This window comes from Corvus kubaryi, unplaced genomic scaffold (assembly GCF_017639235.1).
Source record: "Corvus kubaryi isolate FWS band 111438036 unplaced genomic scaffold, C.kubaryi_AGA036_p1.0 121, whole genome shotgun sequence".
Classification (NCBI taxonomy): Eukaryota; Metazoa; Chordata; class Aves; order Passeriformes; family Corvidae; genus Corvus; species Corvus kubaryi.
In genome coordinates this window covers 1,073,198-1,098,158 of record NW_024580656.1, presented here as the reverse complement: position 1 = coordinate 1,098,158, position 24,961 = coordinate 1,073,198, and the positions used below count along the sequence as shown (strand labels likewise).

At 45.4% G+C, this 24,961-nt stretch overlaps 1 protein-coding gene across 1 annotated transcript in view; it reads right to left on the bottom strand.

Annotated features, from left to right (window-relative positions):
* INSR (insulin receptor) overlaps positions 1–24,961 on the bottom strand; it is a 55,033-nt gene that overhangs the window by 29,183 nt on the left and 889 nt on the right. The window contains exon 2 of the mRNA XM_042042941.1: positions 17,090–17,641. Coding sequence (XP_041898875.1) covers positions 17,090–17,641 — 552 coding nt within the window. The remainder of the gene's footprint in view (positions 1–17,089; positions 17,642–24,961) is intronic.

Here is a 24,961-nt window from a genome sequence, read left to right as displayed (position 1 = left end):
CCAACAAGGAAAGGGGAAAGAAAAAAAAGGAAACCCAAGGACTAATCGCCCCCGGCAGTAACTCCTCAGTGTGTTGCAAGCATGTGATCTTAATTTAGTACTACAGAGCCTGGGCTTGTTTCCTGCTGCAAGTGCTGAGCAGCATTGCTGCTATGGAAATCCATATGGGTCTTACTCCCTATAAAATGATGTATGAAATCCTGTTGTACACAAACAGTATTTTTGACTTGATCGCTTTTGCTCTTTCAGTCATTCCCTTCTGGTCAAGAAGTACCCTGATTCAGTAAGTTGTTAAATGCCATTTGTCTTATAAATGTAATTTTTATCCCTAAACCTATTTTTAATTTTTTCACTCATGATCATCTATTTTCTTGTGAGCATTTATTTGATCTGAACACATCAAGACAACACCTAATCCCAGTGCATTAATGTATCATAAGGCTGAAAAGAGCTATTAAATTAAGCAAAACTGTGTCTGGTGAAGACTTAAGTAAAAAATAAATCTAAAACCCACAGCAGAATATGTGGACAGAGGATTGCTGCAAAAAACCCAATGTGCTGCAAACCCCACTGCACTCTGGCTTATTCCTTCAGTTATTTCTTCATGTCACGGGGACCAGAGAGGCAGAAACCTAAACCCCAAACCCCACCAGCAGCAGACTTGGGCTGCACTGGACACACTGCTCCCAGGGCACCACAGAGGCAGAAACGTGCCTGGGAAGGACAGAGTTGGAGAGGTCCAGTGGACTGTAAAAAGCACAAGGACTTTTGATCTCTTTGGTGACAAACAACAGCAGCTCCCCCAGCCCTTCCTGAATCTGCAAAATAAATGGAGTAACTAGAAGAGAACAAAAAATAAGAAGTTAACACAGTGATACCAAAATCCTGCCAGCAACGTCCGGCATGGGCCGCAGTGGTCAAGCAAAATTCAGGAAGTAATCACAAGATGCTCAAGCAAATTTGATGTCACTTATTCCCAGAGCTCAGCTGCTCTAACAACACTCATCCCTCACTTTTCTCCAAAGACAACCAAGGAACAACCCTTCCAAGAGACATCGACTCAAGTGCTGTAACCCACAACAAAGGGCTGCAGTTCTCACCACCAGCTCGGGAAAGAGCAAGTGCCAAATAAATCCCAGATTTTACAACCAGCACTAAAATAAAGTGTTATTTATAAAATAAGATATTACAGTACATAATGCCATGACCCCTCTGAACTGCGAGCTGGGAACGTTAGGAGGTCTGTATTTACACAGGAACAGATAAAATTAACTGCAGGTGCCTCCCTTCCCATGGACAGTGACTTCCAAAAACAACACACTTACTACAACGTCAAGGAAACTCTTCCCATTGACATTTCTCAGGACAACATTACACCTCTTATCTCATCTATCAGTAAGGATAAGAAAAAAAACTGTTTCTCCTCCCAACCCTTCCACAAATTACGTGCTCAAGTGGAGCTACACGGAATGGCTCAGATATTCCAAACCGGAGCCGGGGTTCGGCCGCTTCCCGCCAGGAATGGCTGAAGCCCACGGCAATGCTGGACCTGGGAGGATCAGCAAATGTGAGTTTAGACAAGATAAAAGAGTTTGGAGTCGTGTGCCACCTTGTCCAGCTGTGATAGTGGAGGTCTGTGGAAGAAGTTGTTGAATGGAGATACGAGAAAGGTTGAGCTCAGTTGTTTACAGAGGAAAGGGGCAGATAACAGGAGATCTCTCCAGAAACAGCCTCCTCTGTGCCAACCTTCTGCTGTGTAAACTGAGGAGTAATTCATTATCTTCTGCACTACACCTGCTAGTGGGGCATTTCCCTGCAAATACATATTTACTCCTGGGTGAATTATGCCAAGGAATATGGGAAACATGCTAAGAGGAGCTCGCACATATGTATACACACACGTTTTACTTATGTAACATACAAAATATACGTAATTCATCTTAATGTGGTGAAGCCTGGAGGAGACATCAACCTCAACAGACCCACAATGCCTTTGGTCACTCGTTCTTTATCTTCTTAGGAAGTGACAACCTTTGCAAATGAGCTTCTCCAGCTCCACAGCGAGGCACAAGGCAGGGCCTGTGCTCAGGTGTACAAAGTCCTGTGTAAATTCAGATCCAATGGATGGAGTTCAACAGCCCAGTATCACCTCTTATTTTTGGGGACAGGACTTCTTGGGCTACAAACCTCAGTTACAAAAGGCCCTCATTTTTCTTCCACTGAACCCTCAGGACAAGCTCTCCTTTTCATGTATTTTTTAGACCTTTCTGTTGCTCTCCCTTGAAGGTTTTCACTCCTGCTCTCCTCCGTCGCCCCAACTATTTACACAGAGGACTGGATGTTTCCCACCCAAGTGTCCCTAATACTGCCCAGACACAACAAAGATCAAATAAACATTTTCCTTTTGTGTATTTTAAGCAGTGGTGTTCACACCAGGACTCCAAGCCCCTTGGGAACTGAACTTACAGAGCAAAGCACCTCATGCTGAAAAAAAAAAGAATTAATAAAGAAATTAAAACTCAAGACTAGGTCTGTTTTCATCCTCCTGGCACCTTCCAATTGAGCCAATTCCCCACACAGGTACAAACAACTTGCAGAAATCAAGCAAAGCTGCTGGCCATAGAGCTCAAACTACCAAAACACCGAGCTCGATCTGAAAACACAGCAGCAACTGTTAAAGGTGGGACAAGTGTCACAAAGTGCACACCAGGATAGCGACCAGAAGCTGTAAATACTTTACCCGGTGTCTACAACAGTGCTGTTGTGCCATTCTCTGGCAAGCAGGTCAAGCCTGCTCCTTGTACTTTGTGTTCAAAATTACACGGGAGCTTAGTGTCAGGGATCAGAAATAACCACCCACCTCTGCTTGGCGGCTGGGTTTTCTTAATATGCCAGCCCCAAAACTGACACCACATCTTCAGGCAAAAGATTGTATTTCATTCTGTACAGCAGAAGAGATAATTTGTAATTTAGACCAAGACCAGAATCTTTAACGTTAATTTGGGGCACTTCCCTGTAAAGCTTTGATCATAATTTTACTCACAAAAATAAGGTTGTTTTCCTGTTGTTGTGGTTTGTTAAATTTCAATCTTTATTACAACCCAAGGATTTGGTGTTATCATTCAACAGTTGATGCCACCTGGGAGCCTCATGAAAGCTTCATGTTAATATTTAACTATTTATTACTCTCCAACGTACAGCATCTTGTAAACATCCCTGTTCCCTTTAACCTCCTCCTGCCAAACCTGCTCGCTCACTGCAACCCCAGAATACCCAAATCACAGGAAAGTGGTCCAGGCATGTCCTAAAAATAAGTGATGGTCCTTGTGGGTCCCTTCCAGCTCAGGATATTCCATGATTCTATGATTCTAGGAGCTGGTATGTAAGAAACAGAGACAAGTGGAGATACACACAAGGACTTGGTGATGGTTTAAAACCAAAGTCCATCTGATTTTTCCAAACACGAGTTATTTTACCTACAAAGCCCGTCCTGTAAATGAGGAGCGATGATACAATCAAGGCACGAGGCAAAACGTCCAAGCTCTGCTTTCTGCAGAGATAAGGGAGGGACAAGATTCCTTTCCTCAAGGCCACGGGGAAGGATGTTGTAGTAAACAAGGCATGAAAGAACGAAAGCTATGCTGACACGTGGGGATGAGGAAAGATGGAATTTTAGATACGTTACATAAATGTAATCCGGACACAGAAAACAACAACTACACCAAAACAGAGGCACGGTTTACAGCAAAAATGGAGCTCTCCATAACTCAGACAGGCAATGGAATGGGCGGAAGTATAAGATTAACCACAAGGAGATTATGCTGATAACTAATGATCTACACAGAAATGTCAGGCAGAGGTTAAGATTTTAATCTGGGCAGATTTCACAGCACAGTCATGAATTGTAAACATCGATACTGAAACCGACTTTGTGTTTGTGGGTGACGAGACTGAAAACAAACAGAGAGAAAAAAGGAACGGGGCTCACTCCAGATCCCCCTTTCTTACTCCAGATACCCCTTCCTGCCTCGCCTCCCAGAGAGGATGAGGAGAGAGAGCAAGGCAAAGCATCACCTTTGCCAGTCGTGCAAAGAAAGGCGGATTTTCCCAGGAAGCAGAGCTAACTGGCTCTACCAACCAGATTTATTTATTTTCCTGAAATTACCAAGGTGCACAAACTGCTCAGTGCACAGTCACTTAACAAGCTGCCCAAATCCAGGCTCACCAGGAGCACTGACCCATCCATCTTCCATTTATTTCCCACATGGATACACCCCGAGCTCCACACTGTACTGTGCCTTCCTTCACTTAACAGGTGTCACTTCAGTTTTCCCTGAACATACAGTAATTTTTCCCAAAGCAATATCTGAACTGTGAAAAGGAGAAATGGATGCAGTATCTCGTTACCAGTATCAAACCCATCAATTCTGTGCACCCACATAAAATTCTCTCAACCCCTCAAGCCATTGTGGCCTCCTCAGCTCCTGCCCATTCCTTTGCACACCCTCCCCAGTTTGCCCAAAGCTCTACACACACTCGCCACGGTTTATTTCGAGGCAGAAGAATTTCCTTAGCAGGACTGAAATAGATACTGTTTGCCTGCAGAGCCAAGCAATGTGCAATGTATTTTTATTTACTACTCGCCCTCGTCATCCTTGGCATACCAGCAATGCCCATTTTCAAGTAATTCACTGTATATGAATATGTGGCACTGCACAAATTATCCAGCTTGGCTCTTCCCAGTTATCCAGATATCCACTGGGTTAACAGCTTCTCCTTACAAACACACTGATCCCTGGAGTTTTTTGTGACTGTGCCACATCCCTCTGCTGCTCTAACCCAGATGCCAAATGAGAAATGATAAAAATGACCAAAAGTCACACAAACACAACCCTGAGGAAAACCAAACGGCTGGAGACGAGTACAAAAACCATTAACTACATTGCACAAACCACCCTTGGAGGCCGTTAATTTATTTCTCCTTGTAAATTGTGCAAGAGAAAGTTGTAATCTGAAGGTATTTAATGCCAAATTAGTTGTGCCATCTCAACAAGGCCAGAGACAGGGGAACTGAATCATTCAAAGTTACACTGAACTCAGGGGAGATCTTGGATTCTTAATCCTTCTTCCACAATACTTGATGGCTCCAACTGTCAATGGTCAGAATTGTGAAAATTCTGCTTTATTTCATACCATGGTAAGCTCTTAAAATAAAACTGACTGTCACTGAGGTCACAGGGAAGTGCAGGAATAGCTGAAGTCCCGTTATCCATCGGTGAAGCTGTGCTGGGCCAGGCAGGAACAGGATCTGCTGACATCCCCCACCCCTGCAGGCGTGTGCCACAGTGCTAAAAACCTTCACTTTATCAGCACGGGACTCAGATACGGTCTAATCACCAGCTGCCATCAGCATTGTCCACTGCAGAGCAATTAGGACTATTCAGAGCTCTCTAACTGATGCCACAGACACGGATCCCCTCACGGGGCAGTTACTGGGGAAACCAGTGTGGAAATTGCCTTACAACAGAGAGAGCCCTCTGGGGAAAAAAATGACACAAACCAGCATTATCTAGCAAGAAAAAGAGATGGGATTCTCCTCTACAAGTAACCCGAAGCTGTATCAGTTTCTCCAGGGACAAAGAGTCTTTTTCTTCATCAAACTCTGGAGGTTTCAGGTCTCAGCTCAGAGCTGCCAGCACTGGAATCAATCTGCCAATGGAAGGGAGCCCAGGGAGCTCTGGAGATGCCACCCAGTCCATCCACCTGTCTGAGGCCACCTCGAATACTCTACCTATGACATTTCTGATGGCTGTTTGTCTAAACCCACCCATAAGTTAAATTCTGCCTCGAGGCACTTCCTTCACTGGCCAGCCGAAGTTGATGGAAGTCACAAAGAGGGGCCTAACCCCTGGCAGCGCCAGGAGGAGACTGGCGATACCCCAGTCCACATCCAGCACTCAGCCCTCTGCAGAACACCCAGAGCAAAGCAGAACACTTGGTTTCAGCTGATTGCTGAGACCTGCTCAGCCTCCTCCAGCACCAAAACAAGGCGCGGATTTGAACCCGAGCCACTTCAAATCAGGCTCTGGGTGGACGGACGTGTTCCCACAGCAGAGAGAGTCACTGGCAAATCTGAGCACCAAGAGACCCGCAGCGTGTTTGAAAAACACAATCTGAAGTTCTTTTTGTTATCACAGATTAGAGCATGTGGAAAAACAACAGGCTCTTCCCTGCTGCTGATGAGCAAGAAGCGTCACACGGCTGCTCCTCCTTTCGCCGCCGGAGCCATGCAAAACACGGGGACGTTTTTCTTATCACACCCACCAAATTCACACACTGTACAGGCTCAAAGGAGAACATTTCGTATTTCCCAGAACAAAAACTGATGCTCGATGCAGATACCCAGTTCGAATGGACTGGTTTTGTGGACTAGAAACTCGATATCCAAGCACTGAGAGAGCAGCCAAACACTACACAAATTATTTAAGCAGCTCTGGAGATAAGGTTAGTGGAGTGTGGAAGAGAAGCTTAAGGAAAATCTACACATGGCATTTCTTTAGCCTATTTAATAATTGTGGAGACGCTGATGAGGTAAGAAGTTGTTTCAGACAAAGCACCAGTTTCTACATAAATTGCTTTTTCCTTAAGTCTCCAGGTAAGACTGTCCCATGTGCGATGCTCCCCTCTGCCAGAAACAGAGCACGCAGATTCCCACAGCCTAAAATCCACAAAATTGAATGAACAGAGAAATAGTTTGTTGAGCTTTAAAGGCTTCACTTCAAGTACTGTTTTAAAACAAAAGCCTTATTCCTTTAAGCCCTGTTAAGGCTCCACTGGGCGAGACTTTCAGACAGTCAGACATCACACTGAGGAGCTCCATTTCCTCTCTGGCTTTTGGGAGCTTTTGAGGGGTACTTAGAGGGAGCTCTTGGACTCCTCCATCCCGAACTGAAGCTGTGTAAACACATCAGTGCAATCAGCCTGACTTCAGAAAGATGACATTCAGAAAAGACCGAAGACCAGAAAACAACAACCCTGTTCATTTCATTAAATCACTGCTCTATGTTTGCACTAACCAGAGAATATAATTGGATTGTCTTCTCAGAAAAGACAAGAAGAACATTTGTCTGATACTCAAATTTTAATGAATCTTTTCATTGCTCATGAAGTATTAAAATCCTTGCCGTGCCGTAACGCAACACGGATGCGCTTAATGAAGTTGAAAATGGAAACAGAAAAATGCTTTGTTATCCTGTGATGTCTGTGGAATTGCACATGCCTTACTCCTGGGAAACCAACACACAGGGCTAAGGCTTCCTGCAAAATTCCTGAGATTTTCTAATCAAGCCCATCTTCAAGTGCAAACATTCTTTATGTACTTTATCAATCATAAAACGCTGCTGATACAACAGAGTTTGTCTGGAGCCTCTGCGTGAGGGATTTCCCGGTGCCCAGGTCAGTGCAATAGCTGGAACTTGACTTTTTTGCTGCAGGTTGCTGAGTGAACTCCCAGTTCCTGCAGATATTTCAGAGCAAACAACTCAGAAGCTGACAGCGTCTCACTCATGTTATTGGAAGTGACACTGCCAAGTTCAGCAGCTCTGCCACAGACACCAAATAATCCATCCCTGGAACACCCAGTGTCAGGCTTGGGCTCTTCACATCAATGGGGGAAAATCAGCCAGCAAACAGACAGCCCCATTTTGTGTCATCAAAGTGCCACATGAGAACGTCACATCCCAGCACCCAACTCCTTCCTCTTGGCAGGGAAGGAGGGTCTGCTCCTGCACCTCTGGAACGCTGTGGAGAGCCCAAGCTCCTGCCCTGGGACCCCTGCCCACGGGGTTAGAGCCTTGCACTGCAATAATGCTGTGTGCTCTCAGCATAATTAAAACTCCCACAGCTACAAAACCAGAGAAAAACATCCAAAATTGGTCTGGAAATTATGGCTTCACAGCTCCAAACCCTGCCTGCTCCCTTGCCCCATGAACCTTCCCTTCCTCACACCCTACAGTCCAGCACGCTTTGTTTTGATGAACACACTGGGACCAGCCTCCTCCCTCCCTGCCCCAGACAATCCACATTTTAAAAACCACTAAATGAGGAATTGTGCCCAGGCATCAGACCAAAGTGAGCCGAGAGGAGCACGAGGGAGCAGAAAGGCAGAACCGCAGATGTTGCTGCTCAGCTTGCAGGTGTTTTCTCTGATCTCTGACAAACCTGCTCCCTAAGTTGCCTTAACTCTGACTTAAAAACCATCAGTCTTGTGCTGTAAGACGAGCTCAGGCTCAGCTCATCACATCAGGGCCCTGAAATTCCACTGTGGCCACACACCAGCACGGATCCTGGGGAGTCCCAAGTGACCAGAGTCCAACGTGTGCAACTCCAGAAGCCTCCAGATGTCTGAAAACAGACTAAAAAGGCCTTGCAAGTTATACACTCTTCATCAGATCAATCTTGCTAAATACCTGGCAGCCTCTTTATGCCTATGAACAAGGCATAATTCCTGAGAAGGGTCACAATTCCTGACAGTTCACCTGTCCAGCACCTGCCAGTGCTTCAGTGGCTGCTGCGTGGGAGCTGAGCTCTGCAAAAGCTGAAACTGCCCAAGTTATAATTCCAATGGAGCAGCAGCTCTTGGCATCCTTGGAAAAGGGCACCTCTGACCTGATACACAAGATTAAGGCCGCATTTCTTTTTCCTGGAGTGCACCAAAACCACACACACCCTGAGTTCTTTAGAAACATGCTGAAGAGAATTAATCCCAACATTCTGCTGAATGCTATTCTAACTGGACTTTCTTTCCAACCCTTTGCTGGCATTTCCTTCAAAACATCTTCTTCCTCAGAGCCTTCATCTCTCAGGGTGCCCAGGAGGCAGGGAAATAAACACAATCTCAAATTAAGGAATTCCTATTGAGGGTACAGAAGCTCCTTTTTAGTACAGAGCATCCAACTCCAGTTATAAAACTTTCTGGACACGAGCAGGTTCTGAGTGTCCTGCCTGGGTCAGTTTAAACCCAGATTCACAAGGAATCCAGACTCTTCACATGAAACCATTAAAGTACTCAGCCAGCATTTAAGCACTGCACGGAGCCAAAATTAATTCTCTGTTTGTTTTATGTGTCACAAGCCAAAAGAAAAGCCAGGCCGACAACGCTCCAGCAACGTCAGCCCGGTGCCCCTCAGTACCCTCACCTACAAAACTGAGATAAAGATGAAGGCAATGGCTGTGATCCAGTATCTCCCTGCACACTTATGCAATGCCAGACAAAAGCTTGGGATCAAAGCAGGAACTGCAGTTAACTACAGGCTCGTCCCAAGCAGGCAATCCCAGCCAGGACCCCCACAACTTCCCCTGACCCAACTTTTTTCTTTCATTTTTTTTCTGAACATTTTTTCTTTCCCACCTAACCAACAGCCTTAATTAAGCAGCATAAACATCCCAGCAAGTTCATTCACATCCCTCAGTGGGAATTTGCAGACAATTATAGGATATAATTGGGAAGCCTAATCATTGAACTTGTACCCAGCTATTGTTACAAGCTGAGAGGAGGGTGAGTGTTGCTTCCTCCAGGACACGGCTGGTTATTCCCCAGCTCTGTAATTAATCAAAAGGTCCTGAAATCCTCAACCTTTCAGTTAGAAACAATCTTTGTGCTGGTCACACCTGGGGGGTTTTGACCTTTTTTTGTGTTTTATTTTGGGGTTTTTGTGTTTTGTTGGGATTTTTTTAAGCACAGCAATTATTTACAGAGGCAATCCCTGTCAAATCCAATTCCTGATAGGGAGAGATGTTTCAGAGAGCTTTGCCAAGTGACATATTTCAGTTGGTCTGCTCACACACTCTGAATGCACTTCTTTGTACAGACCCAACAGTTCACAATCCCTTCACAGCCTTGAATAACAAAGATTTCCAGTTCCTCCCCTGTAAAATCAAAGTCTGTTGTCCCATCACATAGCTTACATTCATTCTGCTCATTTTGCCTAAATCCGGGAAGGGGCATCGGAATTGCACTCGATTTAGGATACTTTTACAATTAATTAAAAGATTTAAAAGGCAGAATTTCATTGTCCTGCCTTCATGAAGGAGGTGTAAAGGGAGGAAAACATACAGAATATACAAGCTGGCTAACTCCTCGTCCTTGCTTACAGCACCCAAGCACCCTGAACATCCAGCAGGATTTGCTCTGAATGAAACACATCTCCTCCTCCTTGAACAAACACATCACACCAGGTGAACCATTTCCTGCTCTCTCATTCATACATTACCACCACATGTTAACTCTGTCACTCATTATTTGTTTGTTAGTTTGTTTGTTTTTTTACACTCTCAGACTTCCCCCTTGCACACCCAGACAGCAGCATTTTCCGAAGAATGTGTCTGCCAAGTCTCCTGGTTTTTAACTAACAAGGGGTAGTGCAGGCTCCCTTGGTCAAGCAAAAAAAGGTAACTTGGAACTGTTCTTGAAGAGGGAAGAGTTCTACCTGAAGCACTCTTGGAACTCCCAAGGAGCCGACGTCAGTGCTGAGGATCAAACCGAGGTTTAAGAACACCTTGAGTATCTTCAGTGCTGGACCACGGCACGGGAGGCACTGCACTCCTCTCACCTCCTCCAGGGCCCAGACACCAACTCAAGTAACAAGTGTTTTGGGGAAAGGCTAAGGGTGAAAGAATTAAAACAGCAGCTTGAACCAAACAAGGTGAAAACTTTTTCAGTTTTCACTGTATCAGCAGCAAAATACCTCACTGTCCTTTTTAACTCGTCAAAAACCTTTGCCTTGACAAGATTTTTGTAGAGGAATGCAGATTTCTTAACTATGGGGAGGAATTCTCTGAATTTACTGTGTATTTACATTTCTAAAGATGACATGGGTCAGACAGCTGCTTCTGAAGTGCTGCTTGGGATCTGGGGCAGGAGCAACAAATCTTCACTTTCCAACCCCGAATTTAATTAAAGGTGCAGCAGTGAAGAACCTGAGGAAACATCAGCTCAGCTGCACATGTGGGAATTTCTGAGCAAGTTGAGACCCTTTGTATTGAAATCCTACAGCCTTGCATCACCCCACCTCAGTGGAGAAAAGCCACTCCAGATGCTTCTTCTCCAGTTTTATTTGGTGTTTCCAAAGGAGCATATCCTTAAACAGTCATTTGTACGGAGGGATTGTTTCCACCCCTTCTCCCCCAATTCTGGGCTGTATTGCAACCCCAAGCAGCATAAATCTCTTAACTACTCTTCATAAGATCAAGTGAATTAGTTTAGGATGTCTCAGTGCTGGCAAAGTGTCACCACTGCCCCAGCTACAGGCCCTCAATAAAGCTGTAGCTTGGCAGGGTCAGCACAGACACCCCAGTGAGATTATCCGGTGTCAGCTTCCATCTGGCATTTGTCAGAGCAAGGGAAAAGAAAAAAAGCCACCCCTTATCAGATCTCCAAATAAAAGGAGCACTTCCACTTCATGTAGTAGCAACTGGAAGAATTTCCTTTGTGTTTGAAGCTTTAAAAATATCTTGCCCTTGAGGCTGGCTGAGTCTGCTCAGCACTTCGAGACCCCTTTCCCATACAAAGGTAATAAAACCAAGCTCATGGTTACAGAAATTCCCAGCACATAAAAATTACAGGAAGCTGTTGCTAAGTAATATTTCTACCTAAGTAAACATCACAAAGCATTTCCCACACACACCTCTGAACTTTGTTATTCAAACCTGCCTTGAAGATGTTCAGAGTTGCAGAATTTCTGCTGGCACTGGTCTCTCTGAGAGTGCTCGGTGCTGTTTCACAGCAGTTGAAAGACATTTCAGGCTGAGCAATGTTTTTCTCAGGGCTTTGTTGTGCTGCTTGTACTCGGGAACAAAGCAACTCCTCAGTTCCTTACCTGTCCCTTATCTGTCCCAGAATTATCCCCAGATAAATCACAGGGAAATTAAAGAGAGATCCTGTTGTATCCCTTTGTCTCTAGACCTGCTTCCCAACATGACAGGGGGAAAAAAAATAAATCACAGAATGTCCTGATTTGGAAGGGACTCACACGGATCATCGAGTCCAGCTCCTGGCTCTGCACAGGACAACCCCAAAAATCACACCCAAAACAGTGGAAATTTATTATTTCCACACAGAACCTTTCTTTAGCAGCTCTTTGCACGTCATTTATTCCAGACTGTCATCCTTTCCATCTGCTGCTTTATGTCCTCTTCAGTGGACCCAAATTGTTTCATATACTTTAGACAAAGTCGGTATTTTGCCACAAATTCTAAACTGCACTAGTTGAGAAGCAACTTTTGTTTTTATCACAGAAAATAAGATAATAGATGGAAAAAAGGAGCCTGCTGACAGACCTGAAACAGCCCACACTCTTAATAACTCAAATTTCCTGGTAGCAAGAAGCCCCAAGATCAAGTAGATAATAGATTCCTACAAAGGTTTCATTCAGGATGAAGAAGGGAACCTGAATTATATCTTATCTTCTAAGTAATGAAGTCTATAGTTCACGGAATTATAGAATTAATCCCAGAATGGTGTGGGTTGGAAGGGACCTTGAAGCCCATCCAGTGTCCCCTGCCCTGGGCAGGGACCCCTTCCACTGTCCCAGGCTGCTCCAAGCCCCGACCAACCTGGCCTTGGACACTGCCAGGGATCCAGGGGCAGCCCCAGCTGCTCTGTGCCAGGGCCTGCCCACCCTCTGAGTAGAGAATTTCTCCCTAACATCTGGCCTAAATATTTCCTCTTTTAGTTTAAAACCGTTCCCCCTTTTCCTATCACTATTTGGCCCCGTCAAAACTATTTCAGATATCCATCCTTATATTCCAGGAATGTGGCTCTTCAGTGTTCACCAAGGGACTGTCTGATATTGCAGATAATTCTGCTGGTAACTTTTATTTGGCCATTCCACTTTTCCTTCCTATTGCCTTACTCCACTTCCACATGACCCGACGTGCAATAAAAGGCTCAACCCGCCTTTGTAATTAGACTGTCAAACCCATCAGACTGCTCCAAGTTCTGTATGGACAGAGCAGCCTGACTGCAGGGAGAATTGGCAGGAAATCCTATTTCAGAGGGAATTGTTCCTTCTGCAAGAGGAGTGACAGACATATAGAAAAAAAAAAAAGATGTGGAAAAAATGCGAAATATGAAAATCATGTTTGGCAGATCCAGACCAAGGTCTAGGACGTGGCATTTCCAGCATTTTTGTTGTCTGCATTCTTCAGCAAAGACGCTCTCTGCAGTGCAGGACCAAGAAGTACGTTTTGATGGCAATAAAATAACTGTGTATGTGAAAAGAAAACCCTGTTAAAAATGTCACTGCAGAGATACAAAACCCCCAGAACAGGAACAGCACTTGGCTGCCATAAACAGCATCAGGCTAGACCCAAATTCCAAACAGACTACACATTTCCCTCCCTGCCTACCCAAAATATAACATGAGTTGGCCTTAACTGAACCAACTTGGTTTTCACACCAACATGAGGGATTTAGGGAAAAAAAAAAGAGAACTCTGAGGAAGCACATCCCGACGGATCTCAATCCATGGTGCATCCACCTACACATCCCTACACTCAGACACAGAGTCCTCAATACTGCAACTGGTTTTTCCAAGGGTGCAGCAGCCCACAAATGACTGCAGTTCCTCCCCACTGGTTTCATCCCCAACCTTTGCTCCAACGTCTGTAAGAAGATCCTTTACTTTGTTGTCCTGAACACGTTATCACCAACTGAAAAAAAAAAAAAAAAAATTCTGGGCTGGAATTGTAGCTCCAGGGATGATTCAGAGGCTTGGATGTGTGCCTTGGAGATAATTCCATGCTATAACTGAAAAGTTAGTTTTGGAGTCAACTGGGATATTTGCGCTGATTAAATAAAGGAATAATTAAATAAAACAGGGATAATGTGAAGCAACCACAGAGAGCTGGCAGGGGAAGGGCAGGGAATGGTGTGGAAGAGATGGGGGACACCAGGACTCCACTCCAGCCCCAACTTTGCCACTTCCCACACAAGACCTTTCAGAAAATCACAGAATCCTTAAGGCTGGAAAAGACCTTTAAGATCAAGTCCAACCATCAGCACCACTGTGTTCATCCCTAACCCCTGTCCCCAAGTGCCACAGCCTCACTGCTTTTGAGGGATGGTGACTCCAATGCTTCCAACACTTTACAACCTTTTCTATGAAGAAATTTTCCCCAGTTTCCCATCTAAACCTCCCCTGGGGCAACTTGAGGTTATTTCCTCTCATCCTGTCCCTTTTTCCCTGGGAGAAGAAGCCAATCTCCACCTGGCTGCACCCTCCTGTCAGGGAGTTCATTTTCTGTGGTATCTTCCATCCTTCCCACATGTGCTCTCCCAAATTTCTTGCCCATCTCCTAATATTTTCCAGCAAGACTCCAAGCTTAGCAGGCTGGAAAAGCCGGTCAGCTTGGGACTTGTCTCTGTCAATTGACGCCCACTCTGAAAAATCAAAACAATCAATATTTACATATCCTTTAAGGGTTTTTCCCAGTCCCAGGGCAGCAGTTTAGACAGCAACAACTTCCCATCCAGAGATGCAAAAAATAAAAAAAAAAAAAAAAAGAAAGAGGAACCAGAAGATTCTACACCGAGTTTCAAGAAACAAACCAGGGGTACAAATAACCAGGGTTAAAAACTCCACAAAAACCCAAACTTCCCCGTGAAAATGATACCGAAATTGCTACATTTCATTCTGGTTAGAAGATAAAGAGAAAAAAATAGAAGAGAAAACACTTAAAACCAGAGAGCCAGGAGACTTCAACACTGCATTAGCTGCTGAAGATTCCCAGATAAGCTGCAGAAACGCAGAGGGAAAGATTTCATGACATTAATACCCCGGGTACTGGGAGCTGTTGAGAGGCTCTTCAGGCTAAGGAAAGCCAAAATACAATTCACACAAGCTTTTAATAATCTTGACAAAACAATTACACATGCTAAGGATACATTAGGGCTGGCACGAGAACAGAGGACGCAGCGATTGCACCGGCAGGTTCGCTAAATAAATGCCACTTAATCTCCACCATCGGCGTGTGCTCGGAGTCTAAAGGCTACTCACAAACAGACAGAAAGGTCTAAAAGACCTCTCAGGCTGTCAAAACAACTGCAGAAGCACAGGGGCAGGTGTCACAAGGCACGGGATCACACAGATCCCAGCTTGTGCAAATCAGTGGCTACCAAAAAATTAAAGTCCAAATCCGAACGTTCAAAACAAAGATAAGCTCGGCTTGTTAAGTGGTTTGGGAAGTGCATTCCAGTCACTGCCCAAATATGCAGGAGCACTGCTTCCCTACTGTTCCTTCTGCAAGGGACACGGAAAACCAGATGGGAGCATGTGTGTATGGTAACTTCTGAAACCATTTTCTGATTAAAATACCAATTTCTGGGTCAAACAGGCGTGGTGACTGAGCTGAGGCAGGTACTGGACAGGTGTCCTCCAACAAACTCCTGCACCAGAGGCTCAGGAGCTGAGATTTCTGTCCCAATGGTAAAATATTATCATTAAAATATTACATTTCTCCAGGTTTTATGGAAACAGGCAGTTGTTTAAAGGAGAGAAACCATCCATTCCAGTCTGCTGCAGCACAGCCCCAGAAAATTCACAGGAATGAGGGGCATTATGGTCTAGGCACTAAAAAAGTACCAAGCAGAGCTTTAACCTCATGAAATAGCAGAAAACACAGCACGTGAAATACATGAGAAACCAGGTTTCAGAGCTGACGTAACTGCATACCTGAAAGTTTATAAATAAAATGCTTTACAATCTTACTTTTCGTTTTAAAAAAGGAACACACGTACACACTTGCATCTTCTTGTTCATACACTGTTATTCTGGCCACAAAAAATAAGCACTTTCTTTAAAAGGAAGCTGGACAATTTGGGGGTGAGGAGTAGCAGAGGGGAAACCACATTAATTGCATTAGTTTGTGCATACTGGTAGGAATTCCTCCTCAAATTTGGCACTTAGCACTCAGAGCTGCCCTTTAAAGCTTGGCAAGAAATTCTCTCCAGCCCACAAGTTTCCTAATTTCGTCTCAGGACACACTGGTTCATTTGGATGCACGACCTCCAGAAAGGCAGACAACCCTAAATGTGTCACTCTCACCTCAATTCACTTTGCTCCCCCCGTCAAGTCAGATTTAACATAAATCAAAGCAAATATATAATTAAAGCTAAGCTTAAGGTCAGTTCCAAGTTTGGAAAAAACAAATCTGTATAAAATTAAAAGCAACTTTAATACATTTGAGGACTGACGTGGTAACAGCAGTGAGATTTTTTGAACACAGCTTCTCCCCTGAACCAAAGCCCCGGGCTCAAAGCCCTGTTATTTCACCCTCTAACCCCACCCAGGTCCTTTCTCCTCCTTCTCCCTTTCCCCTTCAGGTCTGACTCAGCTTCCAGCTTCTTCTCTGAGCAAATGCTGCTCACTCATCCACAGATCTTACACCTTTTTATGGCAGGAAGGTTTTGGTAAAAATGGAATTGCACCTTTCCAGAATGGGGTTTATTCCATGGAGACTTTTCCCCACTGTTGTGCTTCCACCTGCTGCACCCTTCCAGTCAGTCTGGACTTTCATTCCCTCCCTACCCAAACCCTAACAAAGATACTCAGAGTACCAACTACTATACAAGACACTCAAAGTCCATTAAAATGGTGAGCTCTGGGCAGTTCCTGACTCTCCAGAGGAGCCAAACACAGAATTCTGGATACCTATAAACACAGGTGAAAGAACTGTCCACACAGCCCCATCCCAAAGGTTTTCTCTTCACCTCCTAATGTCAATTTTGAGCCCTGATTTAGGAATCTGTGCTTTCAGGTAGCAATCAATAGGCACCTATCAGCCCTCCAAGAATCCCAGAATGGTTTGGGTTGGAATGGATCTAAAGCCCACCCAGTGCCACCCCTGCCATGGGCAGGGACCTCTTCCACTGTCCCAGGGTGCTCCCAGCCCTGTCCAGCCCGGCCTCAGACACTTCCAGGGATGGGGCAGCCACAGCTTCCCTGGGCAACCTGAGCCAGGGCCTCACAGGTCCTGACAGGTCAGACCTTGACAGCAAAGCCCCAGCTGAGACCCCGAACTGTGCACTCACCTCTCTGGCAGCGATCGTGCGTCCAGCAGCGCTCGATGAAAATCCCGTTTATCACCGTCGGGGGACAGTTGCTCTTCCCTTTCACAGTGCCTGGGCACACATCTCCACACTCTTCTTTGTCATCCTTGTTGGCCACGATGTAATTGTCTTCCACAGAATCCAAAATCCTGGACCAGTCGATGGTGGACAGGTAGCAGAGCTCGTTGTTCTTCTCGATGCGCACGGCGCCCCGGGTGATGTTCATCAGGTTGTAGAGGCCGATCTCCTTCAGGTGAACCATCTCAAAGATCACCAGGGCGTAGTTGAAGAACAGGCGAGTCCCTCGGATCACAGTGAGGTTGGGGAAGAGGCCCTTCAAGGTCTCCAGGCCGTACACACGGAACAGCAGCAGGTAGTCTGTGATCATGGTCAGCTTGGGGAAGCTGAGCTCGCGGAAATCTTCGGGCTTGGTTTTGAACATCAGCAGGATCTGCAAGTGGCCCTCGATCACAGTGCAGTTCTCCAGCATGTTCAGCCGGGTCAGGTTGTTGCGGATGTCCATGCTCCTGCAAACTGGGAGGCAAAGGACAATTTATTTATTTAACAAAAGGTTAATTGTTGTAGTTTTCTAAACGTTTAGTTTTGTCCAACAGCACCGAGCTCCGCTCGGGACACGTGGCCCTCTCAGCAAAGCAGGCTTCAAGTGTTAAGAAATACACTGTGGGGAACGTTCCCTGGTATATGGTTACAAAACAAGAGTATTTCATCATTTTTTCTGCCATCTTGAGTCCCTGCCTGTTGCCTCTATCACGACTGCAGTGGTAACACCAGTCCTGGAACATCACTTGGCGCTCACAAAGGGAAGAGATGTCTGGGCTGTTTTCTTTAGGTAGCTGCCAGCAACACACCTACCTCATCTCAGATCGTGCAATTAATGCCAGGGGATTAGAGGGAGTCATTTAGAATGGTTGCAGGGAGGGGAAGATAGGAAAAGAGTAATGGCCAGAGATGGTAGTGCTTGGGAAGAAAGCAGCAAAACCTGGAAATGCACAAGAGCACAGCCCACGCTCCTGCCCAGACTCTGCTGACAGGAGTAATTTACTACATTAGTAATTTTTGCCCTGAGCATTCTTTTCAGATGAGGTGTTGGGGCTTTTTTTGTTATTATTTTCTCAAGCGTGCAAATCTCCCTGTCTTGACTATCGGGGCAGTTTATTTCACAGACCCAGTAACCAAAGAACTGGCAAAGTGAACAAATACATGAAGCATAAATTAGAAGGTAAAGCGAATAATAGGAATCCAGGCACCTGCAAAAGGAAAAAGGTTGAATAGGGGAATATTTTTTTAACTCTAAGCACAGGTAAGAAATCAAGAAGGAAATTTGGAGTCCCACACCTGTACAGCACAACGAAACTCCCTGTGACAACCCTTTTGAAAGCAACTTCATAGAAACATCAGCCAGTCCTTAATGTTCAAATCCAGTTGGATTCTTTATGAATTTTTCCTTTTTGAAGACTGCATCCACTCAAAGGATTTTCCCTTTTGTCTACAGCTGGGCCAGTCTCTTCCCTCCCCACTTAAGAACAAAAAACACTCTTTCCTCTTTTTGTCACTGTATGTAAAGTTCACCAACTAAAAAACCACCACATCACAGCTACAAGGGATGACCCAGCCTCAAAAAACTGATGTGAACACAAATATTTCACAGTTAGAATTGTCTGACTCCTCAAGGTTTAACACAGACCAACTGCTGTAGGGGTTAAAACCAAATTCTATGCAAATATCTTAATGATTATTCAAAAATTTGCTCCACTGACTGCAGGAAAAAAAAATTGGCAATACTAACATGGGATTTGAAGCAATCCTATTGCCCAATGGGATTTTTTGGCACTATATCCAAGTTGTTTCATAAATTGCCTTCTGGAAGAAAAAAGCCAACGCACACAGTGCCTCAAGGATTAAGGATGTACTTGGAAAAAGTGGGAAAAGGAACCTGATGACCGGCCAGCAGCAACCTCTCTGCCCCAAACCGTATTGCTGCACATCCCAACCTGGGCTAAAGGAACTGGGAAAGCAACAGATTCAGCTTAAACACTCTGAATATTTCTTTGCAATAAATAACATTGGTATTTCCAAGGATGCAAGTGCATGGCAAGTCAGGACAGTGGTTCCTCCACAAAAGGAGAAGTAACAGAAGGACACGTAAGCAACTGAAAGACTGAATTCAACGTCCAAGTCACCAGTGCAGCTAAAATTACCTGATAAATTCAAAATCCAACATCTTGGTTCTTATTTATTCTTGGTTCTCATTATCGTGGGGCACAGTGGCAATGCTGGGGTGGTACCCACCACCAGCTGCTGTACCACAGGACAAAGTACTGCCTGTTGCAATGGACAGCTGACCCTGAAGTGAAAGGAAAGGTCAAAAAATACAGACCAGGAATTACTTCTGAGAGTCAGAGCTCCAGGCTATTGCTGTGGCTGAAGGCCACGAGATGCATGAATAACCTGAGCACAACTGCCTCTGTCTTTCACCGTTTTGGGTAGAGTGAGGTGAGTCACCAGGGGCTGCACACAAGCCCTTCACCCACACTATCCCTGCCCAGCTCCATGGACAGAGCACCTTGAGCACGGGTGAAAAGATCTGCAGTTAGGTATGGTCAGGACGAAGCTCTCTGAGTGCTGTGGCTGCATTTCAGGCTGTGGAAATCTTCCTTTTGTGCAGGAACAGAGCTAAGGAGCTTGGTCTGGAGGAGCTACCCGGGTGGGCAGCTGCTGCATCACACCGGTGGTGATCTGAGGAACAGATCCACAGCCAGCAGGGATTCAGAGAGGATGATCTGAACCCCAGAATGATGTGGGTTGGAGGGACCTTAAAGCCCATCCAGTGCCACCCCCTGGGGCAGGGACACCTCCCACTGTCCCAGGCTGCTCCAAGCCCCAATGTCCAGCCTGGCCTTGGGCACTGCCAGGGATCCAGGGGCAGCCCCAGCTGCTCTGGGCACCCTGGGCCAGGGCCTGCCCACCCTCCCAGGGAACAATTCCTTCCCCATATCCCATCCAGCCCTGCCCTCTGGCACTGGGAAGCCTTTCCCTGTGTCCTGGCACTCCTGGTCTCTGCAGCCCTGGAGTTCACAGCTTTCACCCCTTTCCTTAAACACTCAAAACCAGTTAAATCACTCTGCTCCTGAAGCTTTCAGACTTCTGGAGATCACCACTGACACGAGCCGTGCTGCTCCTGGTCCAAACAGCCCCAAAGCTGCTCAAAGATCTTCCAACCGCCACAAAAAATGCAACCATCTAAACACCCCTGCAGGGTACAAACCTCCCTCGCTTCCAGCTCTCCCCATCCTGACACAGATTCCCCACTGGAGGCTGCAGAAAAGGTGACCAAAGGCTAACAACTCCAAATATTTTGAAAAGATGTGTTAAGGAACAAAGGTTAGCCGAAGCTGAATCTAAAAAGAGATGAGTGAAGCTTTTGAAGAGTTAAAAATATAAATCTACCAGAGCTGGAAGTACAACACCCATGGCCCATCAGCTACTTTTTCCCACATTTAGAGAAAAATCACACTTAATTATTTTTCAGGTTCTCCTTCAATTTAGTTTTTAAGTGATAAAAGGTATCTAAGCTCTCTCTTTTTAACACCTCAAGGATCAAAGAGAATAATAAGGAATTAAGAACATCTGAAATGAAATAACGCTTTTTAGTTGAAGGTTTCTCCATCTTTTCATGCCTTTGAATTTTCAGCAGTTTATATCTCCTGTTCATGCAGTAGCAGCTTAAGTCACCCCATAAATTTATTGTTACCAAGACAACAAGAAGCAGTTTTAAGCAAAGTAATAAGTGTTTTTCCACAGCTTCTCTCGATAGTATTTCTTCTGCAGGGACAGGGGAATTAATCAACCATTCAGTAGGAAGGCAAGGCAGGTTTGATCCCAGAAGAAGGACAGCAAAGTTGAGCCATCAATTATAACACAGACAACCAGGTTTCAAAAAACACATAAATCAGCTTTCAGGGAAATAAAAAACTCACAAATTGATTCTCCAGTAGTAGACCCAAACCTGCCCCTGTGCAAACTACTGGCAAAACCTCCACTACACATAAATTCCTAAATTTCAGCAGAAACAGCAGCACAGCTCTGAGCTGCCAGAGGAAGCACTGCTCCCTCCCTGCTACCAAGCTACTCACTCAAAAAACTACTAATTCATCCTAGACATGTTCCATCAGCGCCCCCAGAAAACCAAGCTGAAGCCATGCTTTTTAAAAAACAAACAAACAAACAAACAAATCCCAAGATGCCAAAACCTCTTGGACAAACTGGTTTGGTAACAACCTTCAAGTCCTGAATGAAAAAAACAGGTCCGATGTCAGAGGTTAAGTTTTCAAGATAGAGTCTAACCAGGGGAATAGCTGGAACTTAAACCTTGTTTATAGTAAATCATGTGGATACCAAACCAGAATGATTCACTGCTTCAGAGCTCCGGCCTTTAACAATCAAGACCAGCATAATCTGGCACAGAAGGATCACAAACCATTTGAGGTAACTATTAGTTAATTCTGCTTTTCTTGTAGTGTTTGCTGCCTACTGAATAAACAAACTATTGCAGAAAAATTACACTCGCTTGGGTTGGGTCAAAAGCATTGCAATTCTACACAAGGCTGATTTTTAGAAGTGGCTTTAGGAAACTGGGTAAAGGACTTTTGGGTGTTTCTTGGGGTAACTGCTAAGACAGGAAAACATCCTGGAGACAGATTAGTGGGAAGGACTGTGTGACAGCTCCTAGCCTACTGCAGCAATCATTTAATAAACATAAAAATCATCAATTGTGACATACGGATTTTTAAGCTTCAGTTCTGCACCTCAGATACCTCAATCTGAGCAAACTGGATATGGACTCCTAAGAGAGCCCCTATAAAGCCCCAGCCCCTCAGGGAACATCTCGGGTGCCTGTTACCTCTCACTGCTCAACTTGGTGCCGCTGAACCGAGGGCAAACCCCTCACAGTCTGGCCTTTAAAGCCTGGTTTGGGCTGTCTTTATGCTCCCCTCCTTTGATTCCAACCCTGAACAGCAAACACGACTCATCCTGCCCTGTTTCCACGCAGAGATAACCAGCACTGGAGCGACAGCATCCCAGGAGCTCTGGGATCACTCAGGGTAGCAGCCGGGGTCGGTGTCGGTGCTGACACACCTGGAGATCCTCCCTGCTCCAAAGGCAGCAGGAACAGGTTCTACACCTCGCCCATATCAACATCAATCATATTCCACAAGGCAGTCACCCCAAAACTGACCTCCAGAAAGCTCTGGGGTTTTACACAGTTCACAGACAGCCACTGTGCTGCCTCTCCCCAAAAAAGGGACAGGACACACCGGGGCCTGGGTTTGGTACAGCCCTGCCCTTCTGCACTCACTTTTTCTACTTTATTGTCCTGGGAACAAAATTTCATTCTAGACCGAGTCTCTCAACATCAAAAATTAACACAGGCTTGAGGTGAGACAAGGGAACAGTTTCTTAATGAGTTTATGAGCACAAAATAATCTGTATCAGCCAGATATAATACTAAGAAGCGACCCATTTTATAAGTGTGTTACTACAGCAATACACAGTGAAATTTGTCCCACATGACAATTTACGTAGAGATCTCTCAGCCAGATTCCCAACTCCCACATCAGCAGCAGGCAAGGGAGCACATGTGCAGCTCCCAAATTTAGGGGAAGAGTTCCGAAGAGGAGGAAACATCCTTTAAACTCCAGTGACTGCTTTGATCAGTTTTCTATTAACCAGAAAAGGAGCCCAAAGTAAGCTGCTCCATTAGCAGAAGCCTAAAACTAGGTGAGGTAAATCCCACCCCAAATACCAGAGCTAATGAACTGACAGGCATGAGTCATGTGCGAGACTTATTTCAAGAAGTTGCATTATGTTTACACGTGATTAAAAAAAAATACACAAACCTGTCTTCCTTCCCAAAACAAGATATATGGATCTTCATTTTACACACAGGTCAGGCCTTCTTTCCTTAACCCTTGCTTGTACTCCTGTCAGTGATTTCTGAACTCACCAACTACCTTTAGCCACATGCAAGAGAGGAAGAGTGCTCTCACATGAAGTACTCCTAAAATATTTAGGAAAACGGGATGGATTGAGGAGGAAAAACTCATAATCTGGATGTAAATGTGAACTTTACCATCCACCCCATTTGTCTCCTGAACCACCTGCATCTACCTGCTGCTTGCCCTCAACTCTTCTCCTGCTGCCTAAAGGCACCAAGGGGAAGAGAAATTTACAGGGCACAAGGAAAACCACGGATGGGGGGAATATTGTCACTGGAGAGCAGCGTTACCTCGGGGCCTGTCTGTGGGAACACAGGGCACAGATCTCCAAGAAAGCTGCCTCCATCAGACCCGTTGCTCAGGGAACAACTTGTTTGCTTATGCAACTCTCGTACGTGCATTTCCCCCCCTCCAAGCCAGGCCGGTGCCGGCCCCGCGTTGTTTTCCATCCCCACCGTGGTGCTCCATGACCTCACCATTCCCAGAAAACAGAGTCAAGCACCCAGAAAATAGAATCAAACACCCCAGCAGCTGAAAACCTTTCAAATTAGGGACTTGATGGTCCGAATTGTCTGTAAAATACTTCATAAAGTATTTGCACTGTAAAAATTATATGGAAATGTTCCAGCCCAGGCTTTGCTTTGCTGTCTTGTTCCTCCATCCATGAACTCAAGAGTACATTTTCCTACCACACTGTAACACAGCAAAGCTTAGGGAGTTTAGGACATAAACATGCTTGAACCCCAAAAAGCAAATATGATTTAAATAAATAACCAAATCACAGGCTCCGCTGTAGCAGTAATAATAGTGTTTTCAAATTAGGAACTGCTGGACTCCAGTGGCACACATATTTATTTATTATTAGTGCTATATGTCAACTGCCTTTTCCATCTCTGTTGGAGGCAGGCAGGTTTGCCCACAGCAGCTGGGACTGACCCTCCCAAGGTAACACAGTGTCACCGGCTCCTTGTAAGGTTTCAAACGTAAAAATATGTATGAGGGAAAAAACTGAAATATGTGGCTTATCCTATTGCTGGAAAAAGAGGCTGTCTTACAGGAACATCCTGCTTTATTCCCCGAATCCCATACATATCCCGATAATGCCCACCTCTGTATTGTCTACACTTGAACTGATTCTCTTGCTCTCGCTTTTTCAGATGGGAAAGCCAACAGGCAGATTGTCTATAGGAGACACGATCCACAGATCCAGTTAGCTGTCTTTAAATAAATATTTTCCTTTTGTCAAAAAAATTTGTAAGAATCGCCCAAAATTAAAGAACCTCTCATTAAAAGGATTTCCTGAGCAAGTTTATTTAACGTAACCCATCAAAACAGCTCGTAAGGCTTAACCTCAAGCCAGCCGTGGGTTTAACAAGCTTGTGACCTCCAACACAACATCTTTATACCCCTGTCTTGTATTTTACAAGCCCCTGTGTACACACAGAGCCTCCCCCGGGAGCTCTCCCATCTTAATACCTGTGGATTTGGCACACTACCTAAAAGCGGTTAAAGACAAAACCTCCGTGTCTGGCCACACTAAACCCTCCTGAAACCGGAGCCGGTTCTGAGGCAGCCGAGGAGCGGCGGGGGCAGAGGGCTGGGGAGGGCACCGGGGAGGGATCAGAGAAGGGACCCGAGAAGGGACTGGGGAAGGGACCGGGGAGGGCAACCAGGAAGGGACCCGGGAAAGGGACACGGGAAAGGACCTGGGAAAGGGACACGGGAAAGAATCGGGGAAGGACCGGCGAGTGGATCGGGGGAGGGGACCCAGGCAAGGGGCCGGAGAGGGATCCGAGAAAGGGACCGAGGAAGAGACCCTGGGAGGGCGCGGGGAGGG